The 19,626-nt window shown below is 41.9% G+C and overlaps 1 protein-coding gene across 2 annotated transcripts in view; it reads right to left on the minus strand.

Annotated features, from left to right (window-relative positions):
* The window catches only part of LSAMP (limbic system associated membrane protein), a 707,286-nt gene that overhangs the window by 37,309 nt on the left and 650,351 nt on the right, over window positions 1-19,626 (minus strand). For both annotated transcript variants that reach the window (XM_061395219.1, XM_061395302.1), the window contains exons 4-6: window positions 16,291-16,425; window positions 6,405-6,525; window positions 5,792-5,940 (exon numbers count right to left, since the gene is read on the minus strand). In XM_061395219.1, coding sequence (XP_061251203.1) covers window positions 5,792-5,940; window positions 6,405-6,525; window positions 16,291-16,425 — 405 coding nt within the window. The remainder of the gene's footprint in view (window positions 1-5,791; window positions 5,941-6,404; window positions 6,526-16,290; window positions 16,426-19,626) is intronic.

Genomic DNA, 19,626 nt, shown 5'->3' on the forward strand with positions numbered 1-19,626 from the left:
TTCTAGAAGGCCTTGTTGGAGAAGGCAATGGCACCCGACTCCAGTACTCTTGCCTGGAAAATCCCATGGACGGAGGAGCCTGGTAGGCTGCAGTCCATGAGGTCACTAAGAGTCAGACACAACTGAGAGACTTCACTTTCACTTTTCACTTTCATGCATTGGAGAAGGAAATGGCAACCCACTCCAGTGTTCTTGCCTGGAGAATCCCAGGGATGGTGGAGCCTGATGGGCTGCCGTCTATGGAGTTGCACAGAGTTGGACACAACTGAAGTGACTTAGCAGCAGCAGCAGCAGCAGCATAAGGCTTTGTAGGTATTCATAGAACTGTTCAACTTCAGCTTCTTCAGCTTTACTGGTTGGGGCATAGATTTTGATTACTTTGATACTGCATGGTTTGCCTTGAAAATGAACAGATATCATTCTTTTATTTTTGAGATTGCACCCAAGTGCTGCATTTCAGACTCTTTTGTTGACTATGAGGGCGCCTCCATTTCTTCTAAAGGATTCATGCCCGCCGTAATAGATATAATAGTCATCTGAGTTAAATTTGCCCATTCCAGTCCATTTTAGTTCACTGACTCTTGTTATTTTCTGTTTGACCACTTCCAATTTACCTTGATTCATGGACCTAACATTCCAGGTTCCTGTGCAATATTGTTCTTTACAGCATTGGACTTTACTTCCATCACCAGTCACATCCCCAGTTGGGCATTGCTTTCACTTTGGCTTTGTCTCTTCATTTTTTCTGGAGTTGTTTCTCTACTCTTCTCCAGTAGCATATTGGGCACCTACTGATCTGGGGAGTTCATCTGTCAGTGTCTTATCTTTTTGCCTTTTCATTCTGTTCATGGGGTTTCAAGGCAAGAATACTGAAGTGGTTTGCCATTCTCATCTCCAGCGGACCACATTTTGTCAGAGCTCTCCACCATGACCCGTCCATCTTGGGTGGCCCTACACAGCATGGCTCATAGTTTCATTGAGTTAGACAAGGCTGTGGTCCATGTGATCAGCTTGATTAGTTTTCTGTGGTTGTGGTTTTCATTCTGTCTGCCTTCTGTGGGATAAGGATAAGAGGCTTATGGTAGCTTCCTGATGGGAGAGACTGACTGTGGGGGAAACTGGGTCTTGTGATGTGTAGGGCTATACTCAGGGCAGGGCTGTATTCCCTTCCTGTTGTTGACCTGAGACCAAACTATGGTGGAGGTAATGAAGATAATGGTGACCTCCTTCAAAAGGTCCCATGGATGCACTGCCTCACTCAGTGCCCCTGACCCTGCAGCAGGCCATCACTGACCCATGCCTCCACCAGAGACCCATGGACACTCCTGGGCAAGTCTGGGTCAGTCTCTTGTGGGGTCACTGCTCCTTTCTCCTGGGTCCTGGAATGCAAAGGTTTTGTTTGTGCCCTCCAAGAGTCTGTCTCCCCATTCCTGTGAAAATTCTGGTGGCTCTATGGTGGGGTTAATGGCAATCTCCTCCAAGAGGGCTTATGCCACACCCAGGTCTGATGCACCAGAGCCCCTGGCCCTGTGGCAGGCCACTGCTGACCCATACCTCCTCAGGAGACACTCAAACACTCAAAGGCAGGTCTGGTTCAGTCTCTGTGAGGTCTGGTGTGCACAAGGTTTTGTTTGAGCCCTCTGAGCATCTACGTATACACATCTAGATAATGTGTTAGTCTGGAGCCTGGACTCTGGAAGGAGGTTCAGTTCAGTTCAGTTCAGTCGCTCAGTAGTGTCCGACTCTTTGCGACCCCATGAATCGCAGCAGGCCAGGCCTCCCTGTCCATCACCAACTCCAGGAGTTCACTTAAACTCATGTCCATCGAGTCAGTGATGCCATCCAGCCATCTCATCCTCTGTCGTCCCCTTCTCCTCCTGCCCCCAATCCCTCCCAGCATCAGGGTCTTTTCTAATGAGTCAACTCTTCATGTGAGGTGGCCAAAGTATTGGAGTTTCAGCTTCAACATCAGTCTTTCCAATGAACACTCAGCACTGATCTCCTTTAAGATGGACTGGTTGGATCTCCTTGCAGTCCAAGGGACTCTTGAGAGTCTTCTCCAACACCACAGTTCAAAAGCAAGGAGGTTACCTGAGTTTAAATCCCAGAAGTCTTATTTAGTAACACTAATTATTTGACATCTTTGTAGAATGGAGGAATGTGAGCGCCTGGTAAAGTAAATCATCTTTCCTGGTGATTAAGCGAGATCACACATGTTAGGTGTTTGGCACGTGCACAGTATGTCCTACGTACTCGCTAGATAAGAAGTCATTATATTATGGATAGAATCATCTCCCTTATTCTTCCTTCCTAGTTATTTCTTTAAAAATAACTCCATGTAAGCACTGAAACAAGATAGTTTTCCTTTGTGGGTATCTTGCAGTCACAAGTTTGGATACATGGGATCTGTTATTTTACATATGCTGACAATAGAATATCTCTTGGCACCATCAGACCCAGTCTTGACCCATACAATGCATATTCCTACATCTGACAAAAGCTAAGGAGCTGAATCCTTTTCCATCCATGTTGTACTCCTGGATTAATGTGTTCAGAAAAGCGATACAATGTAACACTTTGCCCAGGATGAAGACAAAGCTATCAAAGGCATTACTTGGCTAAATAGACTAAGGTATTATGGATCCTTAATAAACAAGAAGACAAGAATGAATGGAGGACAAGACAAATGAGAAAGGAATGATTCCACTGGCTTAGAAAAAATTACTATGAATACAATGTATTCTTGCCCTCTCGTTCAATTATTTTGACCCCTTTGGAGGTCAGTATTTGAATAGAGTGTGGAGAAGTGTATGTCTGTGTGTGGTGGATATATCAGTGACCGCAAACTGACACTGTGTACCCAGTCAGCACACGTCACTGTGGTAGACATGGAAAATATGCTGATGCACCTGTGAAGGTGGATAATTGTGAACTCTTCAGGGGTTCTGGCTCGAGATTTACCTGCTGCTGCCTCTGGCTGGCCGCAGCTCACCAGCTGCCTCGTCTGCTCTGGACTGGCTGGGTCAGCAGAGCACCCTGCTGCCCACATAATGCTGTCTGTCACATGGGGCTGGCCGTGGCCACCCTCCCAAGCATCTCTCTCCTCCTGACCTTGTGCTATGGGAAAGTACTGCTAACAGCAGTGTCTTCCTTCTTCCCAATAAACCTGTCTACTTTGAATCTAAGTAATGGGCAATATGTTCACACAGGTACTTTCTTTTTTCCTTGTCTTCTTTTCCTTGTGTGCTCTCTTCCTCCACCCCCGCGTTTCTTTTGCCTGTGCAGAACTGGCTACAACAGAGTCATGTTCCTAAAATATCCAGCTATGAAGGCTTTAACAACATATCTCCCAAACCCAAATTGGGGTGGCAGGGTGGGCTATTCCTCCTACAAGAAGCAGAGCTTTCCCCTTAAAATATTCACACTTGGGCCTTGGGTCGAAAAAACAGGACTGTAAATTCACTAATGTTTGGCAATTTTAATAGCTTCTTTTCACCTCAAAGCTCAGTGACCTTTTGCATCTGTTCTTCCGTAAGGATTACACCTCCTAACATTCCCATCAAATGGGAAATCAATTCCAGGCCGAATGCTGAGACAGGTGTCTGTGTGCAGAGCAGGTGCCTGTGTGGGTGGCCCTGCAGAGGGTCCCCCGAAAGTGGCACATTAATCATAGCCCTGTGCACTTCTCAGATGTATAATGAGGGTGACTTCTGCAAAACCATCAAGGACAATATGACCATGACTTGCCCGGTTTCTTGATTCTTAGTTAACAAGCAGAAATTCTGTAAGATTCTTGATATTTCTTTATCTTACTGGGTGGAGTCCTTTATGTGGACTTTTGTGAACAGAACCATAGTATTTTAGAGCTTGAGATGACCTTTCATTACCACCAGTGGTATCTCTATTATCTTTGACCTAGCCTGGGCTCTTTTTCTCCTCTTCAAATGATTCTTTTCCTCTTCTTCCTCTTTTTCTTTCTTTCATACCTGTGTAAAATAGGCTACCATGGAGCCTACACCATCTTTCTATCCTTCTTGCCCTTCTTCTTTCTCAGTCTATAGGTATCATTGTATTTATTATTTGAAATATGTCATTAGTACAGTCCTTCTGAGTGGGAAAAGAAGATACTTTTATGCCAATTTATAGTTGCTCACTTTCTCTAACTAATCCAATTATACCATTTTCTCTTTTCCAATCCCCCTAAAAACCTCTTGTTAACTGTATGTTGTTCTACTTAATCAGCTCCCCTTAGATTTGTCAGAATCTCAAGTTTCAGAGTTGAGGCTGCTTTCCCCTCTATTTATGGAATCCCTAATGTCAGGAATGAAACAGGTAAGTACATTTCTTAATAAATGTCTTCTCAAATGTTTTGAGATATCAATGTCTCCTCCAGCTTAAGTCAAAAACACTGGTGTTTGGTCTTTGGAGACAAGTAAACAGGGATATGAATTTTAAACTTCATATTGACGCAATATTTGTAGCACAGCTGTATCCCATCAAACGTACCAACTGAAGTCAATGGGAGTTATGGATGAGAAACTGAAGGTCAAATTCAGAAGAGTTTGCGGTGGTGTTTTGTTTGTTTGTTTGTTAGTAAGTGGAGTTGGATCTTGAGCAGTTTTAAAATGACTTTAATACTGTTTCAAGGGAACTCTTAAATTGATTCTTCTCTTAAAAATCTTTTCCTTGAAGGCTTATCTAAACTGAATAAAGCAAGATGAAGACATTTCTCCTGGCACTAGTGTTTCTAAATTTTCCAATTTAGCCCATGAAGGAAACAACAACAGCAAAGCTTCTAGTAGCTTGTTATTTCATAGTAATAATAATAAACTTGTTGGACTTTCTCTGGCCAAATGAACTCTCTGGTCCAGCATGTGCTAACTCTTTGGTTTGTTTTACTTATTCTGATAAACATTTTCCTATCCTAATTGTCCTCATTTTCCCTGATCTCATGGATCATACTTCTATTTTTCAGGAGGCATATGATTCTACACTCATATGCTCATAGTTGCCAGGCCAACAAGTCAGGGGGCAGGTATCTAACTATAACATGCTGTTCAAGGGAACAGCTAGAAGGTGGGCTTTCCTATGAAATTACTGTTTCCAGTAACTTAAAACAACTTGTCCTTCCTTAGTCTGCCTTGAGGATTTTCTTTGGTCTTCAGAAGAAACTTTGCTTCTGTCTCTCATCATCCTATTTCTCTTCCAAAAAATCTATCAGACAAATAATGTTTCTTGCTGTCATACTGAAACCTTTCTGCAACCATTTCTCCTCGTTTAGATTTTATATTATGTTTTAATCATTCATTCCACTCTACCTCTTGTGTTGTTAAAAATACACTTTCTTTTTCCAGCTTCTCCCTTCTCCCAGCACCTTATCCATCCTCCCTGAATACTGCTTCTTCAATCACTCCCATGCCTGCCATTTTTAAAGAGCTATCCACTTTCCAGGATCTTACATCATCTAGGCTCCTTAAAGAGACCATCACCAGAGAGATTTTTGTTCAATGAATATTCTTACAGTTTAACCAACCAGGAAAGAAAAACTAAAAAAATCAGACAAAGAAACAAGGCAGTTATCACAAGTAAGTCAGGGACTAGAGAGGGCAGGTATTCCATTTGTAAATTTTGTCTTATGATAGGGATTGAGAACTTGTGGTTTTGTTTCAGTGGTGATACTCTGATTTTTGCATAAGTTTATATTTAATAGTAAGGGAATGATGTTCAAATTTTCCACGGGAGAAACTTCGACTTGGTTCTCCTAAGTGGGCTCCCTCTTTGGCATACTTACTGAAAAGGACGAGGCTGGCGTTGGTCATCCCCAGATTGTTGGCAGCCACGCATGTATAGTTGCCATAGTGCTCCTCAGTGACATTGGTCACTGTCAGGGAAGACTGGCCCTCCGTGCTCTTAATCTCAAGGCCATTGGCACTGTTTATCCTAAGGGTTCAAAGACAGAAGAGTAAAGAGAAACAACTATGAAGATTTGGCGTAGTCATTTATTTTTCATCTTTTAAATTGAAGTAAAGGGAGCGAAAGGAAGTAGTTAGAGCCTGTTGATCCTGCTCAATTCCTCATTTTAATGGCGCAGTCCCAAAGTATCAGAATAAAGTCTACTGATGGAGACAGCTCAGGAATGGATGAGTTTCACTGGGCTTTGGTTTCTGTTCCAGGCAAGAAAGACTTGCAGGTGGAAACTGCCCACTCTGTGCACGTAACCTGCGTGCTTTGGGGCTGGAGTCCAAGAGCTACAGTCCCAAAGCACCAGGTAAAAAGCCTTGGAAAAGGAATAGTCTAATTGGAAAGGCCTAGTAATTATGGCTGGGGTGGGTGTTTCATCAGGGCTTCTGGTTTCCCTCGCTGAGGAGTGAGACCCAGGAGGGCACAGCAGATTGGGAACAAACCTGGTGTCATCTCGGTACCACTCAAAGTCAGGTGCAGGCACTGCCGAGGCCTCGCATTTGAGGGAAGCTTTTCGGCCGGTGGTGGCTTCATTGCTCTTGGATTCCGTGATAGTGGGAGGATCTATAGGAAGGACAGACATACAGTTTAGTTTACATGAGCTTTGGATGGTGCTCCAGAATTTCCATGCCAGGAGGAATTAGAAAGAATAGTGTGACTGCAGAGGAGCAGGACAAAAACAGTCTTAAAGCTCCATTTATGTGAATGATGTGATCAGCTGAATGGGATTGATCACTAGAAAACCAAATGAAAATCAGAGATCAATGAAACTGTAGACTTGGTTTATTTAAATGTGGCACTGAAAAGGGTTTTATGGAACTGAAATCTAGGATTTCTTTTTCTCTTCCAGTAGATCATCCATTATTCCAATCACAGGTTATCATATTTACATAGTTTTTTTTTCTTTTTGTACATTAAGTGGTGATACTAAAGGACTTGGGATTTGAAATGTGTAATCTGAGCTTTTTTCTTTTTCACCTTCATCAGCATCATTATTATTATTGTTACCTTCAGAGATGGTAGTAAGAAATCTGACCAAAACCATAGAGCACTAAAGTCCTTTTATCTCAGGCTTAGCCTGATACCATTGCAAGAATTCAGGAAAACAAACCGATGTTAAATAATTGCTATACTGTTTTTCCTCCTCTGTGTTCCATTATTTCCATTCTCCAGGTCAGTTTTGCTTTTATGAGTGAGAGTGCAGTTTGAAGTCTATTGTGGTACATGAATATCTTCCTGGGTTCCATCTTCTCTCTTTGGCTGTTGCACACTTGATTTTTTCTGCTTAGTACTGGGCCTACAAAACTGACAGCCTTAAAATGAGCTCAGAAATACATTCTAATTTTCCATGATTCTCTCAAGCAATCCCATGGAAAGTGGAACAAGGGTTTACAGGATCACAGGACTCAGCCACAAGGGTAAACTTAAGCTCTAGGCTTGAGGATGCTGTGTTTGTGCAATTTATGGACTTTTCAAGGAGAAAAAAACTTCTGTCCAAAGGTCATTTGCCAGAAAATGGCAACTTGGCTGTGTGTACATGGATAAAATAGACCCAAACCACCTGTTTATATTTTACAGATGAAAAACCTTATTTAGGTAAATTAGTGAAGTGAACTTTAGTATTAAAAAATCATTGAATTCATCTCTGCTCTTTAGCACCTGGTTCAAGTCACTTTTTTTCAGGGTTTTATCTTCATAATCAAAAACTATTTTCCAAGTTTTCTGCCTCTAGAAGATCTGGATTCTTTTAGTTTAAAAAGATGTACAAAAGCATCAGGTTAGTCTGCAATTTTCTCCCCCATTTCATTTTCACGTGAGCTTGGGCATCTTTAAATTACTGTCAGAGAGAGGAAGAGTTAGAGCACACCTGGAGAGCATGGCCAGCCCATGCGTAAACACGTGCCAGAGAGGGAGGGGTTGTTGTTCTGTTTTAGATTGATCTCCTCATTTCTGTAGAGACACAGAAAGGCAACATGGAGAGTGGAAAGAACCCTGGACTAGAACCTAGGCTTGCTGGAATTTAGTCTCTGTTTGGTTGTGAGGACTTCCCATCACACACTGTATCTTTCTGAGCCTTAGTTTTATTATTTATAAAATGAAGGAACAACACATTAGAGATCTATAGAGTATCCCTTCAACTTGGAAAAAAAAGAACGGCCAATTTTAACCCAAACAGCCCATTCATCACAAATGGGTAGCATGAGGACCCAAGTGTATTTTCATACCATTAATCCTTAAATTGCTAATTTCAAAATTGTAACTCATTTATCTAATATATGGGTTGAGGGGTCAGGATTAGCAACCAGAAACAGAAACTGGAGGTCTGATTTTGACTCTTAACCAGAGCTGTGGCCTGGTCAAATGTCTGTACCCCTTTGAGCTTTCTCTTTCTCATATTTTCAAATAAGAAATTAGTTTAAAATGATCACCAAGGTTCCTTTTAAAATTCTTTCATTCCATAATTGGTTATGTCAATTGTTAGAGCACATGAGTTCAGAGGTTAATGTAATGATTAGAGGTAGTGGTATGAGGGAGGTATTTGTACAGAGGTGGGGCATTGAGTAAAAATTAAGAGCTTGGATTTAAAGTTTGACAGACCTGAGCTCAAATTTAGTCTCTGTCCTTCATAATTAAGAGAGCTCATTACTTTGTCTAGAGTCCCACTGTTGCAATATCGTCATCTATAACATGCTGGAACCAGAGGCAGGGAGGATCATTTGGAGATTGCTGAAGGAACCCAGAAACAGCCTGCACTAGGTTTGTGATAAAGGGGATGGAAAGGAATGAACAGGACCGATTTGAGATGGAGAGATATGGGCTGCAGAACGGACAAGATTAGATGTGAACAGTGAGGGAGGAGTATCAAAGATAACACCCAAGTTTCCAACCTGAGTATCCACGTGATGCCACCAATGAATAATGTTAGTTTCCTATCTTCACCGCCTCGCTGTATTAGGTTAGGTTCTTACATTGCTAATAACCCTACAATCTGTAGAATGTTGAGCAGAGGGCTGATCTTGTTTGTGAGTCTATAGGTTTGTTTAACTTCTTAATTTGTAAAATGAGTTTTCACCAGTGTTTGTGAGTTTCTGGAGCCACATGGTTAACAGTGTGATGACCAGCCCCAACCTGGGCCAGACTCCATGTTTTCCATCGCCTCCACCCTGGAGCTCATAGTTGGAGCGCCTCAACATATTAATAGTCCATGGTGGAGGTCTTCCAGCCCCTCCAGCATGGGACCAGTCATACAAGTCCTAGCTGTACAGTTTTACAGAAGCGTTTTTCCTCACTCTGGACGTTTCCTTCCATGTGGTGGGTGGGAGCTTACTTAGTAAACCTCCTTGCTCTGGAACCCAGGGGGTGATTTTTCTACCAGAAAAATTAGGGAAGAACAAACTTGGTTTGTTTGCTTCATCTCTCTTCTTTCCTTCTTCTGGGACCAAACTTCTGGTGGGGATCAGAGGTTCTCTGCTTCTCTAGACTGATGTCTTACGTAGGCTCTCTCCTTCCTGCTCTCACGTGGGCAGGCCTGTCCTGGTCCAGAGCTGCCATGTCTGGGGAGGTAGATGGGGCACACCAAGTTACTACCTCTAACCATGTTGATTTCTCACAATAGGGGCAATTGGGCCTCCTGTATGTCTCTTTTACTCATTTCTCAGAACCTGAATAGCTAAGTAGTAAGCTATTTATTGGGCTTCCCAGGTGGGCTAGTGGTAAATAACCTGCCAGTCAATGCTGGAGACATGAAACACAGGTTCAATCCCTGGGTGGGGAAAATTCCCTGGAGAAGGGAATGACAACCCACTCCAGTATTCTCACCTGGAGAATCCCATGGACAGAGGACCCCGGCAAGCTACAGTCCATAGGATCACATAGAATCAGACACAACTGAAGTGACTTAGCACACACACACACACACACACACACACACACACACAAGCTATTTATTAGCTCCCCAGAGATGCCAGCATGGTGAGGGTGGTGTTGAACTAGGGTTGAATATTTTTAAATGCATTGATCTTGGGACAGGATGAACTGGTCAGTTATAAAGGCCAAACACTTGTTCTTCTCCTTGAACATCTAGGAAGTTTCTCATACCAAGGTGTAGTCACAGAGAATGATAAATGTATGAATAGTTCATTACTTCTAGTATTTCTCAAATGACACAATGGCGCAGGTCTGTTCTGTTCCACAGCTTATTGGAATGAACATTTCAAAATTCATTTGTAATGAACTTTGTATAGGTGAGGCTAAGAAAGTTATTACAAATCATATCATGGCATGTCTAGTATGGTTAAAATAATAGATGTCCTTGTTCAAAATACAGTTATAATTAAAATGTGGCTTAATAAAAATGCTGCACAGAGGTCCATTGTTATTCTTTACCTGACTTTGCAATAGCTTACAATTGTCAGAGGACTCTTCTGGTTATTACTTTAAAATTTGGGGTTCTGAAAATATTAATAAGGGTTTTCTTCTTATATCACCATCAACAAGACTCTTTCAATTAGAATGAACATGATAACAATGATAGTGGCCTAGCAAACAGAATATCATCCATTTAATTTTCCCAGTGTTTGGAATAATAGTATAAAGGAGCAAAATTCTTAATAAAAGATTCAATTTATAGACATTTACCATGTGTCAGCACTCTCCTAGGCTTTATTCATTCTTTTCATCCAAATAGTAGCCCTAGAAGTAAGGATTATTAACCCTATATTATGAATGAGAAGGCAGGTCTGCAGAGGGTTAGTTAATTCTGCAAATTTGCACAGCCAGCATTTGATGGAGTCCATATTTGAACTCATGTTCTGAAGCTCATGCTCTGAACTTCTCTGTATTTCCATTTGAATGAGTTCTTTTGGAGAGAAATTGACTCCTAATATGGAAGAACACCATTTTGGAGAGCATGCTGGTAGCTTAAAAGGTAAATGTTACATATTCAGCTATTATAAGGCACCCAAGCTATTATATGGCAGAACATACACTGGCACGGTGGATATAAACCCACATTAGAAATCAGGATTTGTGGGCTCAATTGCTGCCTCTGCCACTTAGGTTGTCACCTCTTGAGGGTGACACATTAACTTCTTAGAGTCCCTCACCTTTGAATATAGATAATAAGACCTTCCTACCTGTCTCACAGGCTTGATGAAAAGACCAAACGAAGTCTCATATATCAGAGCACATTTATCATCTGAAGTGATTACATTTATTATTATTATTATTTTTACTATTTCTCACATGATATCTTGGAAGGAAAGAGGGCTTTAGAATTAGACCTGGGCAGAGTCCTGTCTCTACACTCACAGGTTCTTTGGTCTTGTGGCAGACAATGCTTACATTTTCTGAGCTCTGTTTTTGTCCTCTGCATGGGATGATTTGATTATCCCCCAGGTTAATGTGTGATGGTGGGCCAGCTGGGTGGCGGGGGGCAGAGAACATCGGCAATAAGAAAGTCATTGTTTTCAGAGAATTTAAAAACAATAAAGCCTGTGGCAGATTCATTTTGATATATGGCAAAACCAATACAATATTGTAAAGTTAAATAAAATAAAATTAAAAAAATAAAAAATAAAAACAATAAAAATAACTAAAAGTTGTCTTTTTTTTTTTTTTTTTAAGATCCATATTGTACCAGCAATGCTAAACCAAACATACCAAAAACTGTCAGTGATAAAGTAGGTCAATACTCCTTTTGTGGAGGCAGGCCAGGTCCCATACACTCTTTCCTTGGTTGGCCACTGTTGGTGAGGTGATTACAGTGAATCATACACAATCTCCAATAGAGTCTTGGTACTCTGGGGGTACGCAGGAAATGATGGTTATTGCTCACATTGCAAAGTTCCAGTACTCTGGATTCTTACTGAATAGTTCGTCTGACAATCCCGTAGATTCACGGACATTAGGATGTGTCTTTACTGACATCATCCCCAACACAAGAGTAAACTTCAGGTTGTCATGGAGAATAGAGAGGTGTAGCCATGAAGTGTTAGAGAAGGTAGCCAGTCTCGTTCCATACTGAGCAGTTATTTTCCTCAACTTTTATCATTAGGTGATGAATCAAAGTATTGAAGAGTTCAGTTAAAATACAGATACATTATCTGGAGACAAAGGATGTCCCCAGTCACAGCTGTGGAAAATATGGTAGGTAACCTCACTTCCTTTAATACATGGCTATCGGATGTAAGGGTGAGCTTTAGAAATGCCAAGGTCCCATGTCCCACAGCACCTTGTTGGGTTGATTAGCTCTGGACACCAGAGTGGAGGTAGAGCTGAGTTCAAAGGGAGAAAAGAAGAAAATAAAAGTAACAGAGTGACAGTGTGATCGTAGTTGGAGAGGTAGCCATGGAAAAGCTGAAGGCAGGAATATTAGCTGCTCAGTGGGTTCGGCAGCAGGCCTGACAACTGGGGGCAGATTTTGAGAAAAAGTTCTCCAAGAATAGGAAAAGCATCCAGTATAAGAAGAGTCCAAATAAAATTCAGTCCTCTGGCAGCCCACTCCATTGTTCTTGCCTGGAGAATCCCAGGGACAGGGAAGCCTGATGGGCTGTGGTCTATGAGGTTGCACAGAGTCAGATATGACTGAAGTGACGCAGCAGCAGCAGCAGCAGCAGCACTTGCTGAACACTTACTATGCACTAGACATTATCCTTGGGATACTGGGCACTAGGATAAGACAGATCCATGAGTAGCTACTTTTAACTCTCCATGAGAACTGAAATGGAGGAATTACACCTAGAACTAGTAAATGGAAGGACAGTGGTCCCTAGGGTTGGTATCTGGATGAAATTGGTAGCTAAATTCTAAGATATGAGAAAATAGAAGTCCTGCCTACTGAATGAAATTTTACTAAGTTTATTTAGTTGAAGAGATTTCAGGTCAATAATTTAGCTTCTGTAAATTCTGGGACCTCCTACCACTTAGAAAATAGATTTTGCATGTCTAATGCGAATGGCTATGCACAGTGCTGTAGACCAACTGTGGAGAAGGATTATCCAGTGAAGCCGCTCAGTCGTGTCCGACTCTTTGCGGCCCCATGGACTGGAGCCTACCAGGCTTCTCCGTCCATGGGATTCTCCAGGCAAGAATACTGGAGTGGGTTACCATTTCCTTCTCCAGGGAATCTTCCTGGCCCAGGGATGGAACCCGGGTCTCCCGCATTGGAGGCAGATGCTTTAACCTCTGAGCCACCAGGGAAGCCCTGAATTATCCAAGAGGAATAAAAAGGAGAGCTTGTAAGATCCAGCTTGTGAACTAAACAGAGGAACTGTTTTGACTCTCTTGTTTACTGCTTTAGCTTTCAGTGCCCTTCAACAAATATCTGTTGGCAACTAAGTAAATGAATCAATGAGATGCAAGTAGGAAAAAATTACCAGCACTGGGATTTTTTTTTTTAAAGTGGTACACTGAATCAGTTTCATTATGATGATCTATTCAGCCATTAATTCTCTTAGTCATTCTGCTCCCCTGACCTAATTGCAAACCTTGTGCCTTGAAAAGGAAGAGGAATCAGCTTAAAGAATAGGCCATTTTCACAGTACAACAACTACTCGTGCTCAGTCATGGAAAGCTCTTTGCGACCCCATGGACTGTGCCCACCAGGCTCCTCTGTCCTTGGGATTCTCCAGGCAAAATGCTGGAGTGGGTTGCAGTTTCCTCCTCCAGGATATCTTCCCCACCCAAGGATCGAACCTGCATCTCCTGCATTGGTAGGTGGATTCTTTTACCGCCTAGCCACCTGGGTAGGCAGGCTTATGTGAGGTGATGAAGGTGATGCTGGAAATTTGTCATTTTCGATGAATTTTGCTAACCAGACCTCAAACTGTAATTTCATCTTGGAGACTTCATCTTCTTAATACAACTGCATTTAAGTAGGGTGAATTGTTTGAACGGACAACAGGTGCAGTGCCTAGTTGTTTTAATATAATATAAACACAGCTTAATGAAGTGCTGGTAACAAGGTGTTTCCAAAGGACATTGACTTAGAATATGCTTCTTGATTTGTGACCAATATCAATTTGCAAAGTCTGGAGAAATGTTAAGAGAGCAGAATTTACCTGTGAGCGTGTGGGTCACCTATTCATTCAGTAAACATTTACTGAGAAATTTTTATAAAGCATGTGTTAGGTGCTGCTGTTTAGGACAGACTGGCTGACTAAGCTCATTTTAGTTTCCTGTGTAATTTCTTATGACATGTCTTTTTAGCATCTTGAGGCTCTGTACACATTCTTCTGTGGTTCACTCATCATTTGGAAAAGCTCACATTTTTATAAAAGGCTTTTCTTGAAAATTATCAGTATTTTCTTCTGTTCTAAGTTACACTTCAGGGACAGTCAAGAAGGAGCAGTGTCAGACTAATTGCACTAATAATAATAGGACCCAGGCGGCTGGCTTTGATCTAGGGAACCATCTGCAACGCCGACCGCTTTGATGTTTCACACAATGGAAGCATAAATATTTTCAATGTACTCCATGATTGGACTTTCAGAAATCTAATTAAGATGAAGGTCAATTAAGAGAAAATAAAATCTTAACTCCGAAAGTCAGAGAAGAGGTGGAAGAGGACGGCATGGCTGTGTGTACATAAAAGAGGCTAGCTAACCTAATTATAAACTTATATCAACACCAGAGAAATTGCCTTTCATGTGAAAAAAAGGTCCTAAAGCATTTTATAACATTGAGATCATTAATGTGTCTTTGAAACACACCCAGGACTGGAAAAGAATAGTAATACTGGCATTTCAAATCTCTATTACTTAAAAAATGATCACAGACAGTGACAGGATAAAAACACTCTGGACCTTTTCAAACGCAGCCCCTTGCTTCTTGGAAATGAGTGTCATAGATGATACAGCAGCACTGTATCTGTAGATCCGTCGAAGTCTGGTGTGAAGGGGATTTCGCTTTCTGTTTCAGAAGGCTGCCAGGCTGGAGCAAGGCCATGGGAAAGAGCGCAGCCCAGAATAGACCAGGTCACCTAAGGCAAGTTTCCTTGGTTCTCTATGCCTCTGTTTCCAAATTTTTAAAATCAGACTAAGGATGATTATCCTATGAGTTTGCTGTGAGGATTAAAACTCAAATATAAATCCCTTAGTACATACTAAGAGTGGAAAACACCTGTTCCTCTTTCTCCTAAGGAAAGGCATGGGCTTTAGAATCACAGACTGGAGTCTGAATCCCTTTTCTCACCCTTGCTTTCTGTGTCACTTTGGAAAGGCAATTACACCTCCTTGGGCTTTAGTGTTTCAAACCCTGAAATAGAGTCACTGGTACCTTCCTGGCTAGCACTTCATACAGAGCCAGCAGCACCTAGGTCAATTGCATGGAAGGCTTAAGATGGTAGAAAGTACCTTATCACTGTCCAAAGCATATTTTCAAATATGGGTTAAGATGTCTACGCATGTGTATCTGTGCGCCTTTGGGCATGTGTGTATATATGTCATCTGTGCATATGTGTCTGTGTGGAGTATGTACTTGTGTGTGTGTATGTGTTAAACACACGGGAGAGAAGAACTGTCAGGACACACTTTTGTCCCTGTCACTAGCCACAGTTATGTGATGTGGAACTTGAATGACATGGAAAGTCACTCCTCGCTGAACAGGGTAAACGAATTCTCTTTATTCCTTTGCTGGGTGACACACATCATGTGGATCTGCCCCTGCCTCCCCCTCTTCTCTTTTGAACTACATCTAAGGATCCTTTCATCTGAGGAGTTCAAAGTATGCCCACTTACCTATGCATCTTACTGAAATCTTCCTTTCTAATCTGCCCAACTTGGGGACAAATACATAACCAGTATTAACCTATCAGGTATCCCTAGTCGCCGTCAGGGACACATGGTATCTGACCACGGTGGCTTAAGTTTGTTCCCAAGGCCAATTAGCTCAATGGCCGAGGATAAAATATGATCTTGAATTATTCTCTTCTGACAAACAATCCCTTAAGATGGAAATTGCAGCTAAAACAGATACGAATTGTTGTTGTTTCCAAAGTGGTATGACCTTGGTCTTCCCAAAGACCTGAAGAGTAATTGCCTGAACTTCTAGTGCTGTCTGATCATGTTTTCTTAATTCTATAGTCTGAGTCAAAGACAGAGTGTATTGTTGAATGCATTATGGGTTATATTTAGAATTGGTACAGTTGATTTATCAAATTCAAAGGCCAAGTCCTGCCCTTGGATATGTCCAATGTACAAATGTGCATCCCTGACCAGAGGAGCATCTGCTTGGAATGCAATGTTCTCTTGCTAACAGGATCTGTAGAACTCTCGGGACGTGGAGGCGGGCCCTGGGCACATGGCCTCTGCCGGCTCCTGCCATACTCACAGTTCACAGTGACCTTGACTTGTTTGACATCCGCTGAGGAGACCTCATTGGCAGCTTTGCACTCATATTTGCCTGACTGCTCCCTGGTGATGCCGAGGATCTCCAGATATTCTTCTTCTCCTTCAAATTCTCTTCCTGAAAAACAGAGGTTTGCATGATTTTTTTAAGTTTAAAATATGCAGCAGATCACCTTTTTCTTTTTCTTTTTAGAAGCAACAAATCCACATGGCTTTTCAATAATTTGATAGTGTTCTTTGTCTGAGGTCAGGTTCTATGGATGCAGACTCCAAGACAAAAAGTCATGTGAAAATGATAAAGGAGACAGTGTTCTCAGGAAAAACTGGTAGGGGAGTGGGAAAATGGGATCTGGGAGAGAAAGGAGCCAAGCCAGGGAGCAGTGCCAAGTCTTGTTTCACAGCGGGCAGCCTGGCTCAGTCCCCCAGGGAGCTCTGGGCACAGCATGGAGCCCAGTTCCAAGTTGTCCCCATCAAGAGTCAAGAAACTGGAATGTTTATACATCACACTCATCAGTCACTGGTTAAAGGCTTAGAGCAAAGTGGGAGTTGTGGGGAGGGGCATGCCAGTGGTAAAGGGCTCAGAGAGGCAGCCCCGAAGGGCTGAATCATCCATTAGACCACATTGCAAATCACACTTTCCACTAAAGTTGTTATTAGGACAAGCTGCTTCCTTTTGAGAAGCTGTCACTCTTCTCTGCCAGCTTACGTGGAATTCTATTCACAAAGGTCATGTCCGAAACCCTGTGTTGTAGTTATGGCTTCCTTCTTCAGTACCAAACTACATCATCCATGAGACTTTCAGGGCATGGACCAGATCCATGAGAATGTGATGCTGATGGCTCATTTTGTCACATGGTGGGGTGGGGAGGGCTAGGGAGCTAAATATCATTGGCCTAATTCATTGGAACCAGGGGTCTGGAGGCCCATTTTGGAAAGCTGCACAAAGCTGGATGTGTCCATTTTTATAAAGAAATCTCAAGATAGGCAGGTTTGTTGATTAAAAGACTTTCTGTCTGCAGGTGCAGGAGTGAGACATGGAGGGGGAAGAAGAGAAAAAGGGGAGAAAGAAGGTGAAGAGGAAGGGGGATTGAGTAGGGAAGAGTTTGGCCAGAAAGTCCTACAGACTGCAGCTAAATTCAACTTCGTGGCCCTCAAGTTACCAATGCCTCTGCTGTTGCGTTAGAACAGAGTAGCTGGGAGGGTCCTAGAGGACACAGTCCTGCCACTGCTTCTGGTCCTTCTACACTAAACGGTACCAAATAATAGCTCTGTTCAGATACTACACGCTGCTTTCCTTTTCTGGAAATTCTCTGAAGGCCAAATCAACATAACAGCCAGCCAGCAGAGAGACAAATTCACTGTCTAAATATGTCAGCTAACTCTGCTAACTAGGCTCCAAATAAAAGCTAGTGCCTCTTTGATAACATCCTTTAACACAGCTGTCAGGATTCTCTTAAGTTTCACGTCTTCTGTTAATTGTCACTATCACTAGTTTTGAGGAAACTTTGAAATCCCAGCAACAAAAAGGGAATAGTTATAATAATTTGGTTTGGAGTCCTGCACATTATCAAGTACATGCTTCTACTGAAAATTTTATAGAATTAGTCTGTAAGTGCCTAGCTGCATACGGGCTACTCTGGTGGTTCAGTGGTAAAGTATCGCCTGCCACTTTAGGAGACATGAGTTCCATCCTTGGGTGGGAAGATCCCCTGGAGAATGATATGGCAACCCACGCCAATATTCTTGCCTGAGAAATCCCGTGGACAGGGGAGCTTGGCAGGCTACAGTCCATGGGGTCGAAAAGAGTCACACACAACTTAGTGGCTAAATGACAACACGTAGCTGCATATTACGTATGCATATGAACAAGGTCCATTCCAAGAGCACGTTCCTAAGGCCAATTTGTCCATAAGTTCAACAGAGTTAGCCTAGGTACCCAACTAACATAATCAGCTATATAGTAATGTAATATAATGTGTTTATAATACTTTTCACACAAATAATACATAAAAACAAACAGAAATAAAGAAAAACTTTTAATCTTATAGAACAGTATCTTGAAAAGTACAGTACTACAGTACAACAGCTGGCATACATCTGTGTACAGGCAAGAAGAGTTACTAACTGGAGGAGGAAGAGAAGATGGGAGATAGGAGTTAAGAGTCATCAGCAATAGGAGAGGAAGGGCAAGCTGCAATTTCACTCATGCCTTACGTGACCAGACATGCGAGGGCACATTCGCATCTTTGAGAGTTTGCAACTTGAAGGTTTGTATATAGGGGACTTACTGCATTTATAAAACGCTATTTTTTTCTTCCTTTTGTTTTCACTTTTTTCTTTCTCCATACTCATGCAAGTAGTCAGATCTGACTTCTCGTGCCACAGAAGTTGAATGCGGTAAGAAAGAAAACAGAAATCTTGGAAAGGGTAACAGTCTACTTTACTGGATTAGCTGGGAAGAATTTGGGCTTGGAGGAGACAAAAAGATCTTTCCAGCATCCTTGCAACCATGAACTTAGAGTCATGCCAACTAAGTGATGCTAAGAATCTTCAAGCTAAATATAAATACTCTGAAGACAAATGGCAACACTGACAACTGCAGACTAAAATAGGACAAAGCTCATTAAAAATCTGAAGTGCAAAAGTGGGATTTACAGTAAAGACAGCATTATTGATTTTGAGAATAATGGTGGATTATAATGAAAAAAGAATTGAAGATGAGTTCAGAATAGTTTGGGATTTCTGCCCTTCTCTGCTTCCACATCCATCAACTTTATTCCTAGGTACAGAGTTGTTAGTATAAGAAAGAGAAAAGGACTAGAGTTTTCTTATAAATGGCCAACAACTCTGAATTCTTTTCCCATTCCATAAAATAACTAGAAATGCTGAGCAATGAATCCCTATCTTGCATTTTTCTTTCAAGTAGTCATGTATGGATGTGGGAGTTGGACTATAAAGAAAGCTGAGCACTGAAGAATTGATGCTTTTGAACTGTGGTGTTGGAGAAGACTCTTGACTGCAAGGAGATCGAACTAGTCCACCCGAAAGGAAATCAGTCCTGAATGTTCATTGGAAGGAGTGATGCTGAAGCTGAAACTCCAATACTTTGGCCACCTGATGCGAAGAACTGACTCATTTGAAAAGACCCTGATGCTAGGAAAGATTGAAGGTGGGAGGAGAAGGGGATGAGAGAGGATGAGATAGTTGAATGGCATCACCAACTCAATGGACATGAGTTTGAGTAAACTCCGGGAGTTGGTGATGGACAGGGAGGCCTGGTATGCCGCATTCCATGGGGTCACAAAGAGTCAGACATGAC

Source organism: Bos javanicus, chromosome 1, assembly GCF_032452875.1.
Source record: "Bos javanicus breed banteng chromosome 1, ARS-OSU_banteng_1.0, whole genome shotgun sequence".
In the NCBI taxonomy this organism is placed as follows: domain Eukaryota; kingdom Metazoa; phylum Chordata; class Mammalia; order Artiodactyla; family Bovidae; genus Bos; species Bos javanicus.